General features: G+C 39.9%; 1 protein-coding gene across 1 annotated transcript in view; it reads right to left on the bottom strand.

Annotated features, from left to right (window-relative positions):
- LOC137641382 (RING finger protein 17-like) overlaps positions 1 to 23,816 on the bottom strand; it is a 1,982,860-nt gene that overhangs the window by 1,565,692 nt on the left and 393,352 nt on the right. Inside the window, exon 8 of the mRNA XM_068373901.1 lies at positions 19,293 to 19,370. Within this exon, the coding sequence (XP_068230002.1) occupies positions 19,293 to 19,370 (78 nt within the window). The remainder of the gene's footprint in view (positions 1 to 19,292; positions 19,371 to 23,816) is intronic.

Here is a 23,816-nt window from a genome sequence, read left to right as displayed (position 1 = left end):
TAACATGTATATTCAGACTTTTAAAACCTTCCCTTGTACGTAGTACTGTTAACAAACTACCCTTTAATGTACAGAACACTTAATGCATGTACTACAGTACCCTAAACTAAAACAGGCACAAATATTAAAGGCGATTTTATATCATGAGTTTCCTAAACACGCCAAAAAGCACGATAAAAAATGGCAACCAATGTTTTGTTTACGTTTCTCTGATCATAATGAAAAAACAAACGCATTTACTGTACACATCTGTGTATAGGTTAGTTTTTGCATCGATTATATTAATTATTCAGTACAGTATGTTGATTTTGTTATTACCAATGTTTTACTTAATTTTTCTTAGGACTTCCAAATGAAATGTTTTTCTTTATGACGCCGCCTGAAACGACGGCGTCATAAAGTACGCTCAGTAAACAACCACGCTCAGAACATAGAAGGCATTTAACGCGCATGATGAAAGTGATAAATAATGATATTTACAGTAAATGCTTTTAGAAAATATGTTATTACAAATATTATTTACCGCATCTATATAAAATCATACAGTACATACTGTACGTAGCAAAGCAGGAAAACAATTTATGAGAGAGAGAGGGAGTGAGAGAGAGAGAGAGAGAGAGAGAGAGAGAGAGAGAGAGAGAGAGAGAGAGAGAGAGAGAGAGAGAGAGAGAGAGAGAGAGAGAGAGAGAGAGAGATTGTTTTACGTACGTAAATGTAAGTTTTAAACAGAAAAAATATGATAGGTTACAACATGTATACTCTTCAGACTTTTAAAACCTTCCCTTTAACTTAATGCATACAGTACTAAACTAAAACAGGCACAAATATTAAAATGTTAGAATATTAAAGTAAAAAATAAAGATTGTTACTGTACTCACCACGAAAGAAGTTAAAAAAAAACTTGAATGATGATGGCGATGAATTTGCTGCACAGTAGAAATGATGATGATGAAGCTGATGATGTCTTCTACTGTGCAGCCAATAATAGTATTTTACGTCTCTTCAGACGGAGGTGTCTTTTCCTGGGATACCTCTTCAACTTCTTCCTGGGAAACTTCTTCAATTTCTTCCGAAGGCGTACTAGCAGGAGGAACTGGCTCTTTTTAGCGAGGCTGGAAGAACATTGCGATCGGAAGTTGCTGCCGCTGCTTCTTTTTTCGCTCTAAGAGCATCCTGTAGGGAGTCATGATGTCATCGACCTTGTTGGAGAATTGCATAGACCGAACCATATCCTCGTCCCACTCTTGCAACATTTCTTTCAACTCCTTCGCATGGTTGCAGGCCTTGGCAAGCCGGTCTAATGTTAAGCCCGTTTCTTCGACATTTTCTTGGGTCTCTTCCTGCGTTTCACTCTCTACTTCACTTGCCGATTTCGTCAGGTCTTCTAGGTCTGCGTCAGTTAGGGGCTGGGAATGGCAGTCCAACAACTCGTCGACGTCTTCAGTCGTCATGTCGCCAAACCCGTCACCTCCAATTATGGCAGCCAACTGTACAGATTTGCGTATTGCAGAGTGTTGGATTTCAGACGGAGTAAATCCCTCGTCGTCGTAAACAATTTGGGGCCACAACTTCTTCCAGCTCGCATTCACGGTTGCAGGTTTCATCTCTTGCAGTGCCTTCTGAATATTCTGCAGGCACGTGGCTATGGTGTACTGCCGCCAGTACGCCTTCAAGTTAAAATCTTCATCCTCATCATCTTGGGCAGCATCCACACACGCAACGAGGTCCGCCAAGGTATTCTTCGTGTAGAGGGCCTTGAACGCCCTGATAACCCCCTGGTCCATCGGTTGAATTAATGACGTGGTGTTGGGTGGCAGGAACTCATCCTGAATGCCCTCATGCGACAGATCAGTTGCGTGTCCACCAGCGTTATCCATAAGGAGAAGGATTTTGAATGGCAAGCCCTTCTCTACGAGATATTTGCTGACTTGCGGGATGAAACACTGGTGGAACCAGTTGGAGGTCAGCATCTTCGTAATCCATGCTTTTGGATTATGCATCCAGTACACGGGAAGGAGATTCTTGTTTTCATTTTTCAAAGCGCGAGGATTTTTCGACTTATAAATAAGCCCCGGCTTTAGCAAAAATCCAGCAGCATTGCCACACATCACGAGGGTAACGCGATCCTTGAATGCTTTAAAGCCAGAGGCTTTGGCTTCTTCTTTGAACAGGAAAGTTCGCGACGGCATTCTCTTCCAAAACAAGCCGGTCTCATCCATATTAAAGACTTGTTCCAGCTTGTATCCACCTTCGGCGATAATATTCTTGAACGTCTGGTTCACGTAAGTTTCAGCAGCGGCAGTGTCAGCGGAAGCAGCCTCGCCATGCAGGGAAACGCTTTTCAGGGCGAAGCGTTTCTGAAACTTCGCGAACCATCCTTTGCTGGCGGAAAAACGTGGTTTCTGATGCTGGGAATCAGAGGATGTCCCTGGTTGAGGTTCATCTACATCATCATCTTCTTCAGCATGGTCGCCATCGTCGTCTTGAGGTTCCTTTGCCGCAAAATTCTCATACAAGCTCAAAGGCTTTGTTCGGATGGTGTTCGTATCCAAGGCTATGTTCTTCTTCCGGCAGTCGGCAATCCACACAGCTAAAGCACCTTCCATGCGTACGATCGTTTTATTACGCGTGGTAACGACTCGCTTCGCTGATCTGCTAAAGGTGATTGCAGCCGTCTTTCTGATGTTCGCCTCGTCCTTCTTGATGTAGCGAACGGTGGATTCATTGATTCCAAAATGGCGGGCTGCGGACGCAAAACTTCAACCGTCTTTTAACATATCGAGAAGCGTCACCTTCTCAGCAATCGTCATCATCCTTCGGTGGCGTTTAGGCTCACTACCAGCCTTAGTAGAAGCAGAACGCTTGGGAGGCATTGTACAGTAGGGTTTAACAAAGTTCAACAAAAAGTTCAACTTAAAACAGTCACGCACAGCACAGATTAAAGTTCACAAACTTAACAACGTCTACACAGCGATACGGCGGGAGAGAAAGTGGCCGCGAAAACCTAGATGCTGGAAGTTGGAGATGCGGGCAAAACACCAATCATAGGCTAGATAACAAAACTTGAGTTCTGATTCGTCATCTATCAACGCTTGAACCAATCACAACCCGTCTTATATGCTACGTAGGTTACCAATTCAAAGTACAAGATACCCTGCGTATACTGTACAGTAATAATAATAATAATAATAATAAATAATGATACTGTAATAATAATAATAATAATAATAATAATGATAATAATAATAACAATAATAATTTTAATAACAACAACAATAATAATAATAACAATAATAATACAGCTTTACATACGCTATTTTACGCTTTTGTTGTAGGACGTGTGTCTCTCTCTCTCTCTCTCTATCTCTCTCTCTCGTACGCTTATTCGCAATGTGATTTTTGCAACAAAGAATATTATTGGATGCAGTACTACGTACGTATACATACAAAAGATTCATGGAAAAGAAGCACATCCATTACATTTGTAGTACAGTAGTAGCCATCAGCAGCCTTACACCATTCTAATATGGTATGACTGCATCTGATTTGCGTTTCATGTTCGATTTAATTTTACTACGTACTGTATACAGTACTGAATTATCGTATGATCACATTCTCTTTTCGTGTTTTACTTCTTTCTGTGCTTAATTATATGTCATATGTAATGCAATGAACAATCAGTAAGAGCAGATATTACTAATTACAGTATTAATGGAATTACAGGTAATGAAATATCGTATTTGGGGTCTTCAGATATCGCGGTATTTTCAAAATTTCCGGAAAATCCACGATATGTATATATATGGGTTATGAAAAAAATCCGCGAAGTGGTGAATCCGCGATGGACCGAACCGCGAAGTAGCGAGGGTTCACTGTATATATATATATATATATATATATATATATATATATATATATATATATATATATATATATATATATATATATATATATATATATATATATATACATATATATATATAATATATATATATATATATATATAGTGGAACCTCTACATACGATTGTTCCAACATCTGAGGTAAAATTTGATCGAATTCTCGACACCCAACGTCATGCTCCAACATACGACGTAGACCATTCGCGGTCGTAGTTTCTTGTTTACGCCGGTAGAAGGCAGCACATCGGAGGGACGCCAGTGAGCGTCGCGTCTGTCAGTTCTCTGTTCTCGTGCGCATCGTGTGGTTATACTCTGTGTGGTTCATTATTAACAGTGCTTATCATCTTCCTTTTTTCACGTTACATTTTTTATTTTATGTATAATCATGGGTCGTAAGAAGCTTGGTTTCGGTACAGGTATTAGTAGTGGTGAGAAAAGGAAGAAGGCCATGCTTCCATTGGAATTGAAGCAAGAAATTATAGAAAAACATGAGCAGGGTGTACGCGCGAGTGATCTGGCTAAAACATATGGCCGGAATATATCTACAATCTCGCCGATCATCAAGCAGAAGGCAGTCATTAAAGAAGTCAAACCAAGCAAAGAAAACTAAGATTGAAGCGAGTGAAAGTGATGAAAATTCAAAATCAAAAAGAAAACATGTAAAAAAAATATAAAATATGAAAATTAATTAAAAAATAAATAAGCCGAGTTAGGTTAAAATTCACGTAGTGTAAGTTAGAGCAAGTTACTGTACGTTATCCCAGTCACCATCTCTACCTCCTTGCCGACCATCCGTCTCCCTTTGGGTTTTTGCAGGAAAGGGCTGTTTAAGACACCTTTTTGAAGGACACCGGATGTCCTGCTGGTCGAGGGTTTGGTGGTCTGCGGCTGCTTCCTGGTAGATGGTAGAGCCTTACCATAAAACCTGGATGTCAAGGCCCCATAACAAAGGGAGTCCTTCCGGTTTGAACAACAATGAGCTAAGGGAGAGTTTCTGAGCTTGGTAACCTTAGCCTGGGGGACCTGCCTATGGGGACTTTTAATAATTGCATCACAACACCTAAGAATTACATTTGCCCACAGGTTGCCAACCTGTTGGGAGAGAGGAATTCTATGGAGTGGGTGCTAGAGAAGAGGACGGTTTCCACGGACTTCCTTGCAGAATCCTTTGACCAATCCTCGGTCCTAACAATGTGGCCCATTGGATCCCAACTACAAAATATCCTGCATAGTATACTTCCCCACCTTCTCCATGTTTAGCTCAGAAAGCTTCTCGAATGCGACTCCCCTCAAGAGAGCCACTACAGAGGAGTCAAGAGGTAAAGCCGGAAGGGGCTCGTCTGTGACTTCGTAATATCTCCTCTGCTGGATGAATGGAGGCAGGATGAGTTTGGAAGACGAGCCAGCTCAAAGCGAGTTAGAATAGTCAGTGATCTGTGGGAACGCCTTCTTTCTGGCTGCCGTCAACCCCTTTGACCAGGGCAGAGCTGCACTGGCTTTAGGTGGTCGTTGAGTACCCTAGACATGGTCCAGAACTGTCTCTTTACCCTCGTGAGGAGTTGCCTCAAGGTCAGTTAACCCATTGATGACCCTCATCCAGGCTAGAACTTGACAGAAGTCGTACTCTGACTCCCTCTGCTCAGCCTCTGAGCTGATCTTTGGACTTTCAACTCTGGGGAGATAGTCATCCTCTAAGTATGAGTCATCATCCACCTCTAAGCTCTCACCTATTATGTTAGAGTCCATGGGTTTTGCGCTTGAAAACTGCGTACTATATTCTTGAATTTAATATGTAGAATAAGTTTATCATCCTACTTCTAGTTATTATATTTGATTAATTTTTTCCACTTTTACATTTATTTAGTTTTCTTGACAGTTCCCATGACTACAACAGAGGCAGAACACGCTTTTCAATACTGAAAACAATAAAAACTTTTCTAAGAAGCACTATCAATTTGGAAACACTAAATAGACTTGCAGCACATTCAATGGAGAAAAACATTCCTCAGTTCTCTGTCATCCAGAGATCAAGGAGAAAATAATAAATAGTTTCGTTCATATTAAAGGGACCGTCCGCTATGGTGTTTAACATAACTTTAAAAAATCAAAAATTGTTTTATGGTTCCTATGTATGAAGAAACATATCGTACATGCTCTCCAGAAGTTTCGGCAAATTATCTTTACAAATAATGAAGATACAGCGGTCTTTAAATGATGACGTCATCCTTACTTGAGTTTGAGAGAATCGTCTTTGTGTTTATTTTTGCATATATAGAGCAATTTTTTTCACTTAGGTTTTGAAATCTTGTACGTCTGGCAGAGATGGAAGGCATTGGTAGAGGTAGGCTAACGCATACTACGAGCTACGAGAACACCAGCCAGAGTTTCCAAAGACGTATAGAAGTTACGATACGTGTTTGTTTACTTGCAGTTCCCATATACATTGTGTTTTCACAACGTTCTCGTGAACTTTATAGCAAGGCCAATGTTACCTAAGGTCAAAGAACGAACAAAAAGTAAGCAAAGAGCAAGAAAAAAGAACCAAGAAGAGAAGGAAACATGAAAAAGATTACAAAGCTGGAACATTCTAACTAAAACTCTGGCAACAATGAGAGGCCGCTGGCAACTCACGACACCCTTACACCAAGTGTATTAGTAACCTTAGGGTTTAAACACCTCATCTAGGGACCCTTCATGTAGGATTAAACTAAAGTACAAAATAAGTATCATAATATCTTAAATTTTTTTTTTAAGAAAAAAACAAAAATTTATAGCAAATCTTTGGGAGCTCTAACTCCATAACATACTTATTCACAATTGGGTACATTTTTCTCACTTATTTATTGTTCAATTTTAGAGAAAGATATCATTGAAGAGATGAAAAAATCTCAAAATTTTGTGTAACAGAATTTTGTTTTTTCTTTTTCTCTTTTTTCCCGATCATTTTACGTCTAGACGGAGAAAATTAATAAAAATTCTTAAAAAAAAAAAAGGAAAATCGAAAATCTGTCACAGAATTATTCGATTTATAAAGTTTTAATGGTATGATTTTCAACAGAATTGGTGTCATATTAATGGAGAAAATGTACCTAATTTTTCTTTTTTAAATAATGATTTTTACTAATAAATAAAAGTTTTTGATCAAATGACTGGAAATTTTTATATGATGAGGGTATTATATATCTAAAACTTATATAGAAATTGTGTATTTTGAATCATTAGAAAAAATAAATGCAGGACATAGTGGACGGTCCTCTTATAACTAGAAAAATTCACTTAATTTTCAAATGAATGGATCAAGCTTGCACAAGAACAATTTAGGTTATGGTAGGTAGGCTCAAAATTGTTTAAATTTCTTTTTAAGATCCTATCAAGTTTCTGAATACATTTTCTTGCGTCTGTTTCCTTCCACACAATATCAAATGACTTGCAATGTTTTATATGATGAAGGTATCACATATGTCTAAAACATATACAGAGATTGTGTATTTTGAATCAATAGAAAAAAAAAATTGACGGTCCTCTTAAATCAAGAAAACTTGATTTTATATTCAAATGAATGGATCAAGCTTGAACAGTAACAATTAAAGTTATGGTAGGTAGGCTGAAAATTTTCATTTCTTTTAGGATTCTATCAAGTTTCTGAATAATTTTCTTATGCCTGTTTGTTTCCTTCCCCTCAATATCAAATGACTTGAAATTTTTATATGATGAAGGTATTATATATAAATTGTGTATTTTGAATCATTAGAAAAAAATGCAGGACATAGCGGACGGTCCCTTAAAAACAAGAAAAATTGATTTAATTTTCAAATGAATGGATCCAGCTTGAACAGTAACAATTTGGGTTATGGTAGGTAGGCTGAATATTGTTTTCATTTCTTTTAGAATTCATTCAAGTTCCTGACTACATTTTCTTAGGCTTGTTTGTTTTCTTCCACACAATATTAAAACGAAGGCTACAATTTTTTTGGAGCAGCAACCCCACTGACTTTAGCCATGATCCGCCACTGCATAGACCTCTTCTTTGTGGTTAGGACCGTCGTCAACAGAAGGTGACAGTAGTTAAGCTGGACGTTAGCTACCCATGGGGTCGCCTGAAGGGCGAGAGAAACATCTGGGAGTCCGGGGCCCTGAAAGAGGCAGGTCTCCTCCTAGGCTCAGTTGGAAAAGATGCAGAAGAGGAAAAGGACACTAATTTTTCCAAAGGGATACTAGGCATTGAAACTACTACTGTCTTCTGCCTGGAAGGCTGTGCTGGAGGGACGAACTTCTGCCCCTGCTGGGTTGTAACTGCAACAATCTGCCTGACTGCCTTGACCAAGGTGTCGAAACCGTTGACATCTAGTGAATAGGATGTCCACCTCATGCTGGTGAGGACGAGTGAGGCGTAAGTTGCTCCGGAACTACCGATAAAGGTCTGTAAGGCTCATCTCTAGCCTGTCGAGGTGCAGAACCATGATCGCTCGCAGATGCACTACGATCGTGCAAGGATGATGGTGAGCACGCTGAAGAGTGGCAATTCCATCTAGGAGACCTGTGGGAAGGAGTCTGACATGCTGATGAGCGAGCATGTTAGAGACGCGTTGGTGAGCAACCCATAGGTAAGTGAAGCGTTGGCGTGCGATGTGTGCAGCTGGAGATCTTCTAAGTGGGGGCGAGCTGCAGAGCGGCGATCATGAGGTGATGAGTGATCACGTGCAGGCGAACAGCGAGCGGTGAAAGAGCGTCCAGGAGATGGTGAACAGCAAACAGGTGAGTGACGATCACGAGATGACAAGTGACAATAACAATCAGGAGAGCGGCGAGATGATCGTTGATCTCTATAGCTGGAGCGCTGCTTCTTAAGGGCGAATGTCGGGACAAGTGCAGAGAACAGCGGCCCCTGGAAGACGTAAAGCTCCTGTGTTAGTGAGAGCACTCATCATTAACAGAAGGTCGGCATTGGGGTAGTGAGTGGACGCGCTGGTCTTGTCGTTGTACATGCCTAACCAGGGCATAAAGCGGAGAGATGGGCCTCGGAGAAAGCAAGAACGTCAATCACAGCACCCGTGGAAGATAAAACCTCTACCTCGGAGTACACCAGAGACTACCAAGATGTCCTTTGAAGGCAGTCCTGCAACACTCCAATGACGGACAAACCTGTAAAAGATCAGATAGGGAAAAGCATTCCCCGGGGGGCAAAGTTTCTTCTCTAGGAGCAGCAGCAACGTCCCTGGATTCCTCAGGTTGTCCTGGTCTATGCTCCTACTCAACCGATCCCGGGATGAGACCTAGCGAGCAAGAGCCTCAGGATGAAAACGGGGGGTGGTATCAAGGAAGAAGTCTGGGGTTTCTTCACCCTGGAGGACCCCAAAGGTGAGGAATCTTTCTTGGACTACTACTTGCGCCAAAGCCAAAATCTCTCCCACTGACAGGCAGATGACTCCCTACACTCGTCGCAAGTGTTACCCTACTCACACCGCTGTTCTCTGCAGGTCAGACAACAAATAGGAGTCTTGTCTCGATGGAGGATATGAAGTTCCGCAAGAGCGTCCTTCAGGCCTTGGACAAGTCCGCAAGGTGGCCGGCAGAAGATGCAACACATGAGAATATCCAATGGCCAAGTCTTTGAGAAGCAGAGAGTTGACACGTCCATTCTCGTCAAGGCCAAATGAAAAAGTGGTTTGGATATTTATTTTGTTTTTTTCATTGGTTTTTTGAACTTCTCAGATGAAGCCTTGTAAGGCCTAGAGATGGAAAGCTTTACTAAGCCACAACTCTTCTTTTTTCTTTCCGTTATCTTTACAGTCAGACATCATACTTTGCAAGGGTTAGGTAACAGAGGCGTGGAAACTGAAAAATCGCAAATGCTCTGTACACTAGGGTGGGATAACTTCTAACCTAACCTAACAACTCAATGCCATTGCCTATGCTTGGATAATGAACTAAGTACTGCCTAAAACTGTTTTTACTTGGTTTCTACCACAGTAAAATTCTTCCTAACTAGTAATACTATATAACATTTGCTGATACTGTAATATACTATCATCACTAATGTAAAGCTTAACTGTACTGTAAGTGTTCGCTGTTTTTGTTCGGGCGACTTGACTCACCGCACACGTAGCCTACATTTACAATAAACAACATTACTGTAATACTGTACTGTACAATATGTATACAGTACAAATTAAGATTAACTAAGTGTACTGTATATAGTTTATACCTTTGTACCACGACCACTAGCCATTTTCGAATGAAGTTGTAAACAGCAATCTTGAAACGGTGTAATTCTTGATAGTCTTATCTTGTGCAGTAATCAATCATCTACAGTAACCCAGTAACAATATTCATCCCATTTTCTACTTCAATGGGTTGGGAAATTATAAGATAATGATAAAAGTATTGTGAGTTTTATTATGATTATTGCATAAACACATACAGCCATATTAACAACTGGACAAACAACAGCAGCTTTACTTGCATTTAAATCGTACAATTTTTTGCTACTTACATAGTAGTTGGGAAAGGTTGACTTTACATGTATGCTCAGTATAATCATATACTGCAGTATTTAAGTAAAATAAAAATAAGAACTAATTCTATCTTTACAGGTAGTTGTCAACTTACGACTGTTCGACTTTACGACCACTTTTTTTCAAAGGGAGGATGCCACAGGTATGTCGGAAATAGTGAAAAAGAAGAAGAAGAAGAAGAAGAAGAAGAAGAAGAAGAAGAAGAAGAAGAAGAAGAAGAAGGTGTTTTACATGTTTCAAAGTCATTCTTTGTAGAGTTCAGGCTACGTCATATGATGTTATATTTCTGGCAGAAGGCAAGTGGCAAAGCAAGTGATTTCCTTTCAATATTACCAAGCAATATTAGTATTCCAGGGGTACAAGAAACAAATTCTACTCATATTTTTTTGGGGGGAAAGGGAATATCATCATCATTATTAAAAGCAGATTACCCAGCCCAATGAGTCTAGCTCTACTCTTACATAGCTGACCCAATTATATTTGGGAAGAAAAATATTCATAAGGCCAAAATAAATTAATATAAAGCAAATATAATGGATAAAAAATAAATTATGAGGTAAAAATCTGTGATATAGAAATTTAAATCTTATGTATAAAACCTATGTTTCTTAACAAGTTAAAATAATGAAAAGATTTTTTTTCTTTGGGGGGGGGAGAGGGAGAGGGAATATCATCATCATCATTATTTAGAGCAGATTAACCAACCCAATGAGTCTAGCTCTACTCTTACTAGCTGACCCGATTATATTCAGGAAGAAAAATATTCATAATAAAGCTAAAAAATGAAATAAATATATAGTAAATATAATGGGTAAAAATTAAATGAATCATGAGGAAAAAATGTGTGATAAATAGAAATTTAAATCTTATATATAAAATCTATGTTTCTTAAAATGTTAAAATCTTAAAAACAAGAGAAATTCTCAGTCTGATAAAAGGTCAATAAATATTTTCAAGCCTATATGCAAATCAATCAATCAATAGCTCTCTCTCTCAAACTTTGCAATTGCAATGACTAAAATTGATTTTTTTTATGGTTAAAATACAGTCACACTCACTGCACCTAGGTACTGCTTCATGAAGTGTGCACATCAAATAAACATGCACTGGTTTTGTGTAACCAATACATAATTTTGCTAAAACTACTCCAGTCCTCCTTTCTTTGGTACTGAAGTTTTCCCATAGAGATACGATTGGCTTTATTTCTTTTAACTTATTATCATCTGATTCATTATTCCACTGAGCTTGCCATTGTGTAGCTATGAAGAGCTTTGAGTGGGTTATACAAGCTTTCACAGTTTGTTTAAAAGCTTTTGGTAAACCGATTGATGATTCACCTGCACTATCTGTTTTTACATTACCCAAAACCCCAACATGAGCAGGAATCCAACATAGCTCTATAAAAATGAACAAAACTATAAAAAAAATAAGTCTATGGGAAAGAAATATTAGACTGATATCTTAAGAGATGCAATTAGCTTGTTTTGGAATTTATTATTTGACCAATGACACCTGTGTGAGCTGAATCCCAAATGTCCACTCCTTACCCTAACACAATAGCATGATACCACTATCATTAGAGTGGCTCAAGTGTAAGCCAAACCCGCTTGATGGGATAGAGAATTTGAAGAATACAATTATCTGCATTTAAATCGTAACTGTAGGCAAACCAGGCAGAATGCCAAAAGTCCTATCTCTAGAAAATCAGTCCACTCCTGCAATCTGACTGCCAAATTCCTCTTCAAAAATAGTTCCACATGTAAATGTGAGAATACCAATCATTTCTTTCATCGAAACAATGCGTAGTTAACTAGACCACCATAGCTCCCATAGTTGGTTTCTTGGAGAAAAAAAAATCCAACTACAGCAATGTTATCCCTTACCCAAAATCTAGATAATATAAGGGGAGAGAAAGGTTGGAAAGCAAGATTAGAAACAGATGATAAAATATGGAGACTGTAGTGCAGCGGCATAGCAAACCAATTGTGCATTTTGTGATGGAAGCACCAAACATGGAGGAATGATCAAATATTATATGGGGAACATTTTCAGGTATGGAACCACTTTTGTAGTAACCCCAAACTGGCTGCCATATTGGATTTCAAAATGGCGGCTTACAAATCTTTAATTACAGATAATTCTGGTTATATACCAGCTAGAGACTTGGTTTTAGTGTCTAGATATACATATTTGAGGTCAAGGAATTGAATGGTTCTAGTTAGAAGTTGATTTGGTGATGCCATATTGGATTTCAAGATGGTAGGCTAAAAAAGGAGAGAAATTTATGATTGATATATTTGGTTCTGTGTCAGCTAGATATTTCTATTCCAGATTTCAACCATGTCGAAACGGTTCAAGGTAGTTGATGTTTCCAAGCCTCTAACTCCCACACCAAAACTGGACTGGGAACTCTGTGTTCTGTGTCAAGCTGATAAAGAAGAGTCCCTACAGTGTCCTGCTGCAACTAAAAGAAAAGATTCAGGTGCTGGATACAAGACATTTGAGGACAATATGTTAGCGTTCAGTGAACTAGGTGAGCTGCCACAAGATATGGACTTACAACAACTAGACGAAGGCCAAGGGATAGCTGCCACTCTGGCTTCCCACCAAGCCAAGTGGCACAATTCATGCAGGGTGAATTACAACACTACCAAGCTACAACGGGCACAGAAAAGAGGTCATTCTGAAGGAAGCCCTGCCGCCAGTACAAGCACAGATGAGTACAAGCGAACTAGATCTAAGGCAGCTTGTGTCGAAAACATACGCAATCATCTATGCTTCTTCTGCCACCAACAGCTTGGTTCAGAGTTTCATCAAGTAGCGACACTGGAACTAGATAAACACGTTCGCAACGCTGCCGAGTTTCTTAAGGATACCACTCTGTTAGCCCAACTGAGTGCTGGGGATATGGTGGCAAGAGGGGCCAAGCACCACAAGAAATGTTTGACAACCTTATACAACCGCGTGAGGGCAGCAAAAACGCTTGCCGAAGAAACCCAGAGCAAAGTCGATGTCATTTCAGCACTATCCTGTCTGAACTGGTAACATACATAGAGGAAACTGCAAAAGAAAAGGACACTGCTCCTGTGTTCAAGATGGCAGACCTCACTAAGCTGTACACAACGAGAATGGAACAGCTCGGCATTGTGCTGGAAACACGAGTCCATACAACCAGACTCAAGGAGCGAATCCTGGCATATTTGCCTGATCTGCAGAAGCACAGAAAGGGACGAGATATCCTGCTGGTGTATAAGGAAGACATTGGCAGTGCACTAGCCAAAGCATGTCAACATGACATTGACAGTGATGCTGTGCACCTGGCACGAGCTACCCGCATTATAAGGAAGGATATGTTCCAGTCATCTCAGCCTTTCAATGGTTCCTTCTCAGACAAATGCCAAGAAGAGTCTGTGCCACAACTGCTGCTGACAATGGTCTCCATGATGCTAGAGGGTGCAGGCATCAAAAACCAGGCACGTCAATCATCGTCCTCAGCATCTTTGACCATAGCTCAACTAATCAAATACAACAGCAGCTGTGGATAATATAGACCACAATCCCAGCTCCACGACAGCACATGACTCATTCCATGGAACTGGTATTTCATTAATACAACATCCAGACTAACAATCAAGGCACAGACCGAGGTATTGTCATCATCGGGGGTATCTCCAATGTCAAGGCTGTGGGTGACCTTCCACGGTATTATACAGATGTACAGCCAGTTACTTCACCTGCCCAAAAAAACCATGAACCAGCTGGAACCCAAACGTCACTGCAGAGGAATCCTGCACAAGCTGAGCTTGATAAAGAGAAGAAGTGGCTCCAGGCTTTGAAGGATGCATGTGACAGTGGCGATACGCAGAATCCAGGAAACATTTTGTGGGCTGCACATCATGCAGAGAACAAGCAGCCCAGCATACTAATATCACTGTCACAACCACTGCCTTGCTACCCCTCTTCCATGACCAAGCCCACTCAGTGGCAATGATCCGTCATGCCATGGATGTAGTGAAAGCAGCGGTCAATGAGCTAAATCCTGGACAGATATCCGTCATCACACTGGACCAACCACTGTATGCAATCGCCAAGGAGGTGCAATGGAACTGGCCAGACACATTTGGTGAAGATCTATTTGTAGTAATGCTAGGTGCTCTACACACACAGAGATGGCAGCTTGGAAGACAGCAGGAAACTGGCTGCAAGACAGTGGTTGGACAGAGGCATTGGTTCAGGCAGAGATAGCAACAACAGGCACAGCAGACTCCTTCCTGCATGCAGCTCATGTCAGCCGTACAAGACGCGCCCACCAGGTAACTCTGCTGCTGCCCTGCACATACTTAAGCACCATGCATATACTAGATACAAAGAAAAAGCGACAGCAAGAGATGAGGAACTATTGCAGTTTGAGGCATGGTGTGACATGAGAGCAGTAGCATGTCCCCAGTTTCAGTACTGGGCCACTGTACTTCACCTGGAGCTCTCTATACTCCTCTTCATACGTTCACTTAGAGAGTTGAACTTCACACTGTACATGGACACCCTACCAGAGCTAGCTACATTGGATCATGTCCACTATGCTCGCTGGTTTCCAGTGCACATCAGGGACATGGTTTGCCTTGCAGAGAAACATCCAGATGTTGCTGCCAAGTTCCATATGGGCCACTTCACATCCAAGAAGACCAGGCATGCTTTTTCCACCATTGCCTTAGACCAGGCACATGAGCAAAACAATGCCATGGTCAAAGGTGATGGCGGGGCAGTGGGTCTCACTGAAAATCCAAGTGCCCTTTGACGGTGGATGGTGGCTGGCCCTGAAGTTGCTCGGGTCATCACAGAATTTGAGACCTCACAACAACTGCACCAAAGAGGAGAGCACACCCACCACCATGAACAAACCAACAGTGTACAGAAGAAATTTGTCCAAGATGTCCGTGCACTGACAGCAGTCATCGAGGAGATGGGCAACCCCTTTGAAGAAGAAAGCACAGATTTGCTGGTCCTACTGTAGACACACAGGAGATCCTGGGCCCAGCTGCAGTAGAGAGTGTGCGTATAGCTGTGCAGATGGGGCGAGATCAGTTCCATTTATTTGTGAAGGAACGTCTGGCAGACAGATCCAAACCACTCAATGTCGTCATCAAACGCAACAAACTTCCATTCTTTGCATCCATCAAGGTGAAAAGTGCCAATAAGAGCAAGCAACAACTCGCCTCTGCAAGGAGTGATTCAGAGCTTTTTCTCCAGACTATACATCGCATGCCAAACCAGAGATGGCGATCTCGAGCAGTTCTTCAAACATGAGAACAGTGCACACCCGCCTGCACTATCACAAAATGGATGGATCCGCTTTGGTTCCAAATCTGACTTGCTGAGGCCTTTGGAACAGCTTGTTGAACCAACGTCTCACCCACCACAAGTCTCTTCTGTGATCCTCGATGGGGATGAAGTGGTTCAAATGCTGAACCCTGGCCACAGCAAAACATTTCTTGACTATGCCACAGACGTATTCGTTCCATACATTCTGTCACAGCTTCAAAATCATTCTCGTCTGGATCTAGTGTGGGACCGCTATGCAAACTCAGGCATCTTGAAGGCAACTGCAAGGGTTAACAGAGGCAAGGGAATCTGCAGACGTGTTACTGGCACTGACCTGTTAGCAGGGAACTGGCACACATTCCTCCATGTCGACGAGAACAAGGAAGAACTCTTCCGCTTCCTGTCTAAGCAGGTCATAGAGTCCATCAATGTGCCAGAGAAACAGCTGATTGCTTCTGACGGTGAACAGGTAATCTGAATCCCCGTTTATATCATATGTCAATACATGTACCCACATTGTCATGGATCTGTAATATAAAAATTAATGTTAATTTCATATAGATTTTTTTAATGATCAGTTGACCGCCTTCACCAAATATATGACATTTTTATGCTTATATCAACAGGTAATTGCTGTACCACCCTTTGAAGACACAGCAGCTTTGGCCCCATGCAATCACGAGGAAGCGGACACGCGCATAATGGTTCATGCAGCAGATGCTGTTAAATCTGGACACCGCAGAATACTCATCCGTACCGTGGACACAGATGTGGTGGTTCTTGCTGTGTGGATGGCCCAGGAGCTACATGAGGCAGTCGATGAACTATGGCTAGCAATTGGTACTGGCAAGAGCTTCCGCTACATAGCAGCACACAAGCTGGCTGCTTCACTGGGGCCAGAAAAATCCAAGGTACTGCCAGTCTTCCATGCAATCACAGGGTGTGATACAGTCTCGAGCTTTGCAGGTCGTGGCAAGATAACTGCATGGGCAGTATGGGACATTTTCCCAGAAGTGACAAATGCATTTCTGACCTTGGCATCTGCACCAAGTGAAATTTCTGAGGACACATTGGCAACCCTGGAGAGATACATAGTACTCCTGTATGACCGAACATGTACATGCTCAGAGGTGAATCTGGCAAGGAAGAAACTCTTTGCAAAGAAAGCACGATCTATTGAAGCAATACCTCCAACACAGGCAGCCCTAAACAGCATGTGAAGAGGGCAACGTACCAGGGTGGATATTGTTGAGGGCAGTCTCTTGTCCCACGCTGCACTCTACCATCACCATGTGACTGGGGGTAGGTGGAAAATGACGGACAGTTTGATCCTTTGTGGACAACACTACCAGAAGCTGCCAAATCCTGCTATGAACTGATCTCTTGTGGGTGCAAAAAAGGTTGCAGTGGGAGATGCAAGTGTAAGAAAGCAGCTCTGAAATGCACAGCACTATGTGGCTGTGATGGTGATTGCTCAGACTGATTTGGAACTGTGCAGAACTTACGTGTTATTGAATTGATTGATACGCAAGTTCTCTTGCTTGTCGTGTGTATAATTACATGCATATAAATGTACATAATTATGATGGGATTATCACTTGATTATCAGTTGATAATGTGAATTAAAACATGCTTCATTACAACTATTTAATTCCTTGGCTTCACATTTGTACATCTAGACACCAGAATCAAGTATATAGCAGGCACATAACCAAATATATCAGTCACAAATTTCTCTTTTTTTCAGCCTACCATCTTGAAATCCAATATGGCGTCACCAAATCAACTTCTAACTAGAACCATTCAATTCCTTGACCTCAAATATGTATATCTAGACACTAAAACCAAGTCTCTAGCTGGTATATAACCAGAATTATCTGTAATTAAAGATTTGTAAGCCGCCATTTTGAAATACAATATGGCGGCCACTTTGGGGTTACTACAAAAGTGGTTCCATATCTGAAAATGTTCCCAATATAATATTCTATCATTCCTCCATGTTTGGTGCTTCCATCACCAAATGCACAATTCTTATGCATTTTTTTGCTATGCCGCTGTACTACTGAAGACATAAGCAAAGGAAAAAGTATGAGAAATTTTGAGTGAAAGTGAAAAGATTATTCCTCAATTCGAGGGCCCTCTTGCCCATCACAGGCCTTCAACTAGGAAATGATATTGTGTGTTGAAGCAAAATGACTAAGTTAAAGTGTTCTCTCATTAAGAGGATGAACTTTCTCAATATACCAATTAAGGTGTAACTGAAGAAGAAACTGACTGGATTTGTTTCTCAAAAGTAAATTTGAAATCAGGAGTCCCACTTAAAATCATAATAAGTTGTGCACAGTTAAAGACACACTCTTAATGCAAAGATCTTGATGTTAAGGCGCCACTGTCCTTAATCTGCTTACATATGTGTACACTAAGTGCGCAATTCTGAAGAACACCATATATTACATTCATGTACTGATTATCATTCCCATCAATGACTACTCTTTTCAATCTATGAATTGAAAATTCAATACTGATTCTAAGCTGACCCAACAACTACCAAGTTTTAAATTTGAAAATACGCGGTCAGAAGCAGCACTAGAATAAAGGTGCCAAATGATAACCAATTTTCAAAATATACTAGTTAAGAACTTAATAGAACAACAAGATATGATTCACTGACTACCATTGTTCAAGTTTGAAAGTAAAAGCCCTAAATAAGAATGGAATAGTATTTTGGATTTAGGGTTATTACCAGGCATTGGAACCCTGTGGTGAGTAATTCAGTGCTTCAGTTAACTTTTAATAAATTATTATGAAGGATGGAGTAAAATAGATCAAGAGATATCGGTACTCACCTCAGAAAAAATATAGATATTCAGTGAAAATTCAGTAATTTACCCTCCATTAACAAGGTCAAAAGCAGCACTAATATGACAAAATAATTTCATGACAAGCTACACATGAAATTTAAACAGCATTTGAAACATTAATAAAAGAATCACACGCTCTAAGGTTCTTGTGAGAAACGAACTGTAAACTAAGAAACTGATGATTACTTTCACATGTGCATACAACATTTTGACAATTGATATTCAGATCTTTCAATGAAATATAAGTTTTTATCACTATTCCTCTCAAGCAATAACTCTTACAACTGTCATTGTCTATGGTCTTTTTGGTGTTCATAATACAACCAGTGGCTACTTTTCAGTTCTCTCACTGATAGTAACTAGTATTTGGCTTTTGCTTCATAGACCCAACATTTTGGTCAAAAGTTTAGCAAATTTATTAAAAGATGTTCAAATGAATTGCTCCATTAAACTAAAGACCAAGGGGAGTGTTTGTGTAGGTATTGATGACCCCCCCAAAAATGCGCAGGAAATTATACTGAAATAAATTCCAAACTCAATCCTTGACAGCTAAATAAATTTTAAGGTAACTAATATATAATTTGAAAAGCATATACAAAATTCAAGCTATCATTCATTAAATACATGAAACCTCCTAAAACCACAACAAATAATTTGTGAATTCTTCAAAAGGTTTAATCAAAATTTTGTACTTACCTCAACTCTCTCTTGTAGAAGTCTAATGCCTGCTTTCATCTCACTTACAGCACTCTTAAATTCTTTAAGATGAGGTGCCTAAAAAAAATATCAGAAAATAAAAAGGTAATGATTATCTCAAAGGAAAAATACTTAAAATGACAAATTTGAAATAATTAAAATTTTTCCTAACTATAAAAACGTGAAGCTCTTTACATAGGAGTATTATTTTGATAATACCTGAAACCAGCCGTGTAAGCTTTGAGAGGTGTAACCACTCTCAGCCAGTTATCGGGAGGGAGGTAGCGGGAGTTACCCAACCCCCTGCTTAGACCAGCACAAGTAAGCCGTCGTTTTGCAATTGCGGCAGGGCTTCTGGGGTAGGTGATGGAGGGACCAGTATGTGTAAAGATCTTTAGGTTTGTATAGTTAGGAAAAACAAATGATTTCGAATTTGTCATTTGTTACGGCACTAGATACAGACCTCACGCTCTTTACACAGGTGACTCACCTTATGGTGGGTGGTAAGTCCCTAACCCTACTGGGGGAACACTGTCCCGGAGTGCCCCTCGGTGCTACATACGAGCTGTTTAGAGGGAACCATGCCAACTCATGACCAGTAAAGGATAACGGCCTGGGCAATTGGTGCTAAAGTACAATTTAGCACTGCAACTTGACCAGGTAAGCGTAAACTTGGATTTAAATGCCTCACTTAACCTTAAAATTGCCCGCCTCCACCTTGCATGAAGGACGGGGACATAAAAAATATACATAACTATATTAGGTTGCACAAAGAGCATTGTACTCGCTTGTATTAGAAGAGGTCAGCTTGCAGAATTTCTCAAATGCTGACCCCAAAGAGATAGGAAAATGAAATAGGAAATGGCCAATCCCTCCAACCTTCATTCTATTCTTACTCGCTGGTAACACATGCCCTCAATCAACTGCTACTTGTCCTACAAGGGAGCCAAGAAGTGTTTGGAATTAAAATCTAAAACCAAGTCGACCAGAATATCCCAAAAGTTTTAAAAAAGGTTTTTAAATAAAAAGTTAACTAGATAACGAATTTCGTAATAAAATGTGACTTCATCAATCTTCAGTCACATACACTTAGGGTGACAGTTTCCGATAGGATATGAGTATTCTTGTTCTACTCCTTTCATGTATAAATGCGGCCTTCTAACCGCATGAAAGATCTTTCCCTTAGATCTGGTTACACAATATATACTAGGTGCGGCTGTCAAATATCGTGCAATGTCATTTGTGATACTGACAGTAGGCACAAACATTTTCATTTACACCAAAAAAGATAGAGACTTTTTTTTTCTACTTTCAACATTTCAAAACCATGATTTTGATTTCGAAATAAAACTTTTCGAAAAATTCCAATTCTAGAGATTCTATACTAAATTACCTTTGGAACTGAGGTGTTTATTTACCAAGTTTTGTGCAGCCTACACAGCGTCTAAGGTAAATATATTCTAGTTCATGTGGGTCATGTCTTGTAAGAAGTGGGTGGTCGCCACTGTTTGTTGTTTCAACACGCCTGTTAGTAACAACTGAGTCACAGAGAAATTCTTTTTCAACGCCTGGAATGTGCTGACACTCCTAGCTTCATGAACACAGGGATGACCACTGGAAGATGAGAGCCTGGATGCAAGGCTCTCAATTTCCTGTCTAATCTCGGAAGATATAGAGTTCTTCATAATCTTCATCTGGTCCTCACCATGCTTACCAAGAGCCTGCTGATTTGATGGCAGGTTCTGGAGGTTCTTTCCAAGCATTTCCTCCTTGCCCTCACAAGGCAGAGTAACAACTGGTCACGGTCATCTGTTACAGAATGGAAACTCTCCATTTGGAAGGACGTGACTATGGGAACTGCTCCAGCCGGATTTAAAGTCTTGGCTATAACCCCGAGATGAATACAAGTATCAATTGCCCCCAAGGCTGGCATTACGGTATGGTGCGCTATGGAATACAGTGCAGTACAATTGATACTTAAGTCTAAAAGTATTGTACGGAATTAGGATACGGTAATCTTGTCAAAGTACGGTACAGTAATCTTGCCAAAGTACGGTACAGTAATCTTGCCAAAGTACGGTACAGTAATCTTGCCAAAGTACAGTGCTGTACGATTCTGGTATGGAAAAATTGGTAAAATTCCATACCGTTCCTTACTTTAGGCTTAGTATTACTAAGAAATTACTAACTCATATTTGGCTGCTTCAATGACTGTATCAGTAGATCACTAACATAATTGGCATTTTGATTTGTATCAAACGATGCATAAAGGTGTGTGTACGTCTGAAATTACTTAATTGATATGTTTATTTACAATTCTTGAGGTATCCCGTGACAAACATTTACAAAATTAACTAAATTATCTAATACTGTTCATTAGGATACTTCACTCCATTATGAACGTGTCTTCTGCCCAGTACCAATCATTTTATTGGGCTAAGCAGTCTGTCCTTTAATTGTTAAACACATGATAGTCATGAGAGCAATGATACATACAGTGAACCCTCGCTACTTCGCGGTTCGACAATCGCGGATTCACCACTTCGCGGGGTTTTTCCATAACCCATATATATATACATATCGCGGATTTTCCGGAAAATTCGAAAATACCGCGAAATCTGAAGACCCCCAAATACGATATTTTGTTACCTGTAATTCCATTAATACTGTAATTAGTAATATCTGCTCTTACTGATTGTTCATTGCATTACATATGATATATAATTCAGCACAGAAAGAAATAAAACACGAAAAGAGAATGTGATCATACGATAATTCAGTACTGTATACAGTACGTAGTAAAATTAAATCGAACATGAAACGCAAATCAGATGCAGTCATACCATATTAGAATGGTGTGTACTGTAATGGATGTGCTTCTTTTCCATGAATCTTTTGTATGTATACGTACGTAGTACAGTACTGCATCCAATAATATTCTTTGTTGCAAAAATCAAATTTCGAATAAGCGTACGAGAGAGAGAGAGAGAGAGAGAGAGAGAGAGAGAGAGAGAGAGAGAGAGAGAGAGAGAGAGAGAGAGAGAGAGGCGTAAAATAGCGTACAGTGGAACCTCTACATCCGAACGTATCTACATCCGAATTTTCCAACATCCGAAGTAAAATTCGAGCAAATTTTTGACTCTACACCCGAATTTTATTTCGACACACGAAGTAAACATTACGCCATTGAGTGTCGAGTGCTCAGTTCTCTGTTCTTGTGTGTATCATGTGGTTGTCCTCTGTTTGGTCTGTTATTAACAGTGCTTATTTTCTTCCTTTTCTCACATTTCCTTTGTGATTTTACCTATAATCATGGTGCCTAAGAAGCTAAGTTTCAGTACAGGAAGAAGGCAATTCTTTCATTAGAATTGAAGCAAGAAATTATAGAAAAACATGAGAGCAGTGTGCATGTGAGTGATACTGTATGGCTAAACAATATGGCCGGAATAGGCCTATGATCTCGAGGATCATCAAGCTAAAGGCAGCCATTAAAGCAAATAACCATCGAAATGGATCACCATTATTACAAGACATCGTAGCAATACCCTGGAAGAGATAGAACGCCTTTTATTGATAGGGATAAAGGACAAAGAGATTGTTGGCAACGATCATTTGTGAGAAGGGCCAGCGTGATGAATAGAAAGAAAGAAAAAAGTGAAGCAAAGAAAACCAAGATAGCGTTAACAAGCTCTTTTAAATAAGACTTCTCTCTTTTTCTGTTTCTCTCTAAACATAGCATTAACATGTTCTTTAGATAAAATCTCTCTCTCTCTCTCTCTCTCTCTCTCTCTCTCTCTCGTTCTTCTTCGCTGTTGTAGTGTTAGATACGTCTACATCTATTATTTTTTTTCCGAGAGAGAGAGAGAGAGAGAGAGAGAGAGAGAGAGAGAGAGAGAGAGAGAGAGAGAGAGAGAGAGAGAGAGAGAGATTAAACAAAAATGTGTTTAGAGTACATATGATTTTTAACTGCGTCAACGAGTTGAAAAACAATTAAATGAAATTAAGAAAGTAATAACAGCTAATCTGAATTCCTTTATTAACTAAAACAAATATTGATTCAAACACACTCGTGTGCATATGCACAAACACACACACAGGTGCAAGAATTTTGCTACGCAGTAAGAGAGACGGTCAGGGAGGAGGTAGAGATGGTGACTGCGATAACATACCGTAACTCGTCACTGAAAGTGATGAAAATAAAAAATCAAAAGAAAAAAATGTGAAAAATATGAAATATAGAAATAAAAAAAAAAAAAATAAGCTTAGTTAGATTAAAATTTCCGTAGTGTAAGTTACGGTATGGTATCCCAGTCACCATCTCTACCTCCTCACCGATCGTGTCTCCTTGTGCGTGTGTGTGTGTGTTTGCGAATACGCACACGAGTGTGTTTGTATCAATATTTGTTTTAGTTAATAAAGGATTTCAGATTCGCTGATATTGTTTTTTTAGTTACATTTAACTGTCTTTCAACTCGTTAACACTGGTAAAAATCATATGTACACAACACATTTTTGTTTAATCTC

This window comes from Palaemon carinicauda, chromosome 5 (assembly GCF_036898095.1).
Source record: "Palaemon carinicauda isolate YSFRI2023 chromosome 5, ASM3689809v2, whole genome shotgun sequence".
Classification (NCBI taxonomy): Eukaryota; Metazoa; Arthropoda; class Malacostraca; order Decapoda; family Palaemonidae; genus Palaemon; species Palaemon carinicauda.
The sequence above is the reverse complement of the archived record's forward strand: the minus strand, read 5'-3'. Positions and strand labels throughout refer to the sequence as shown.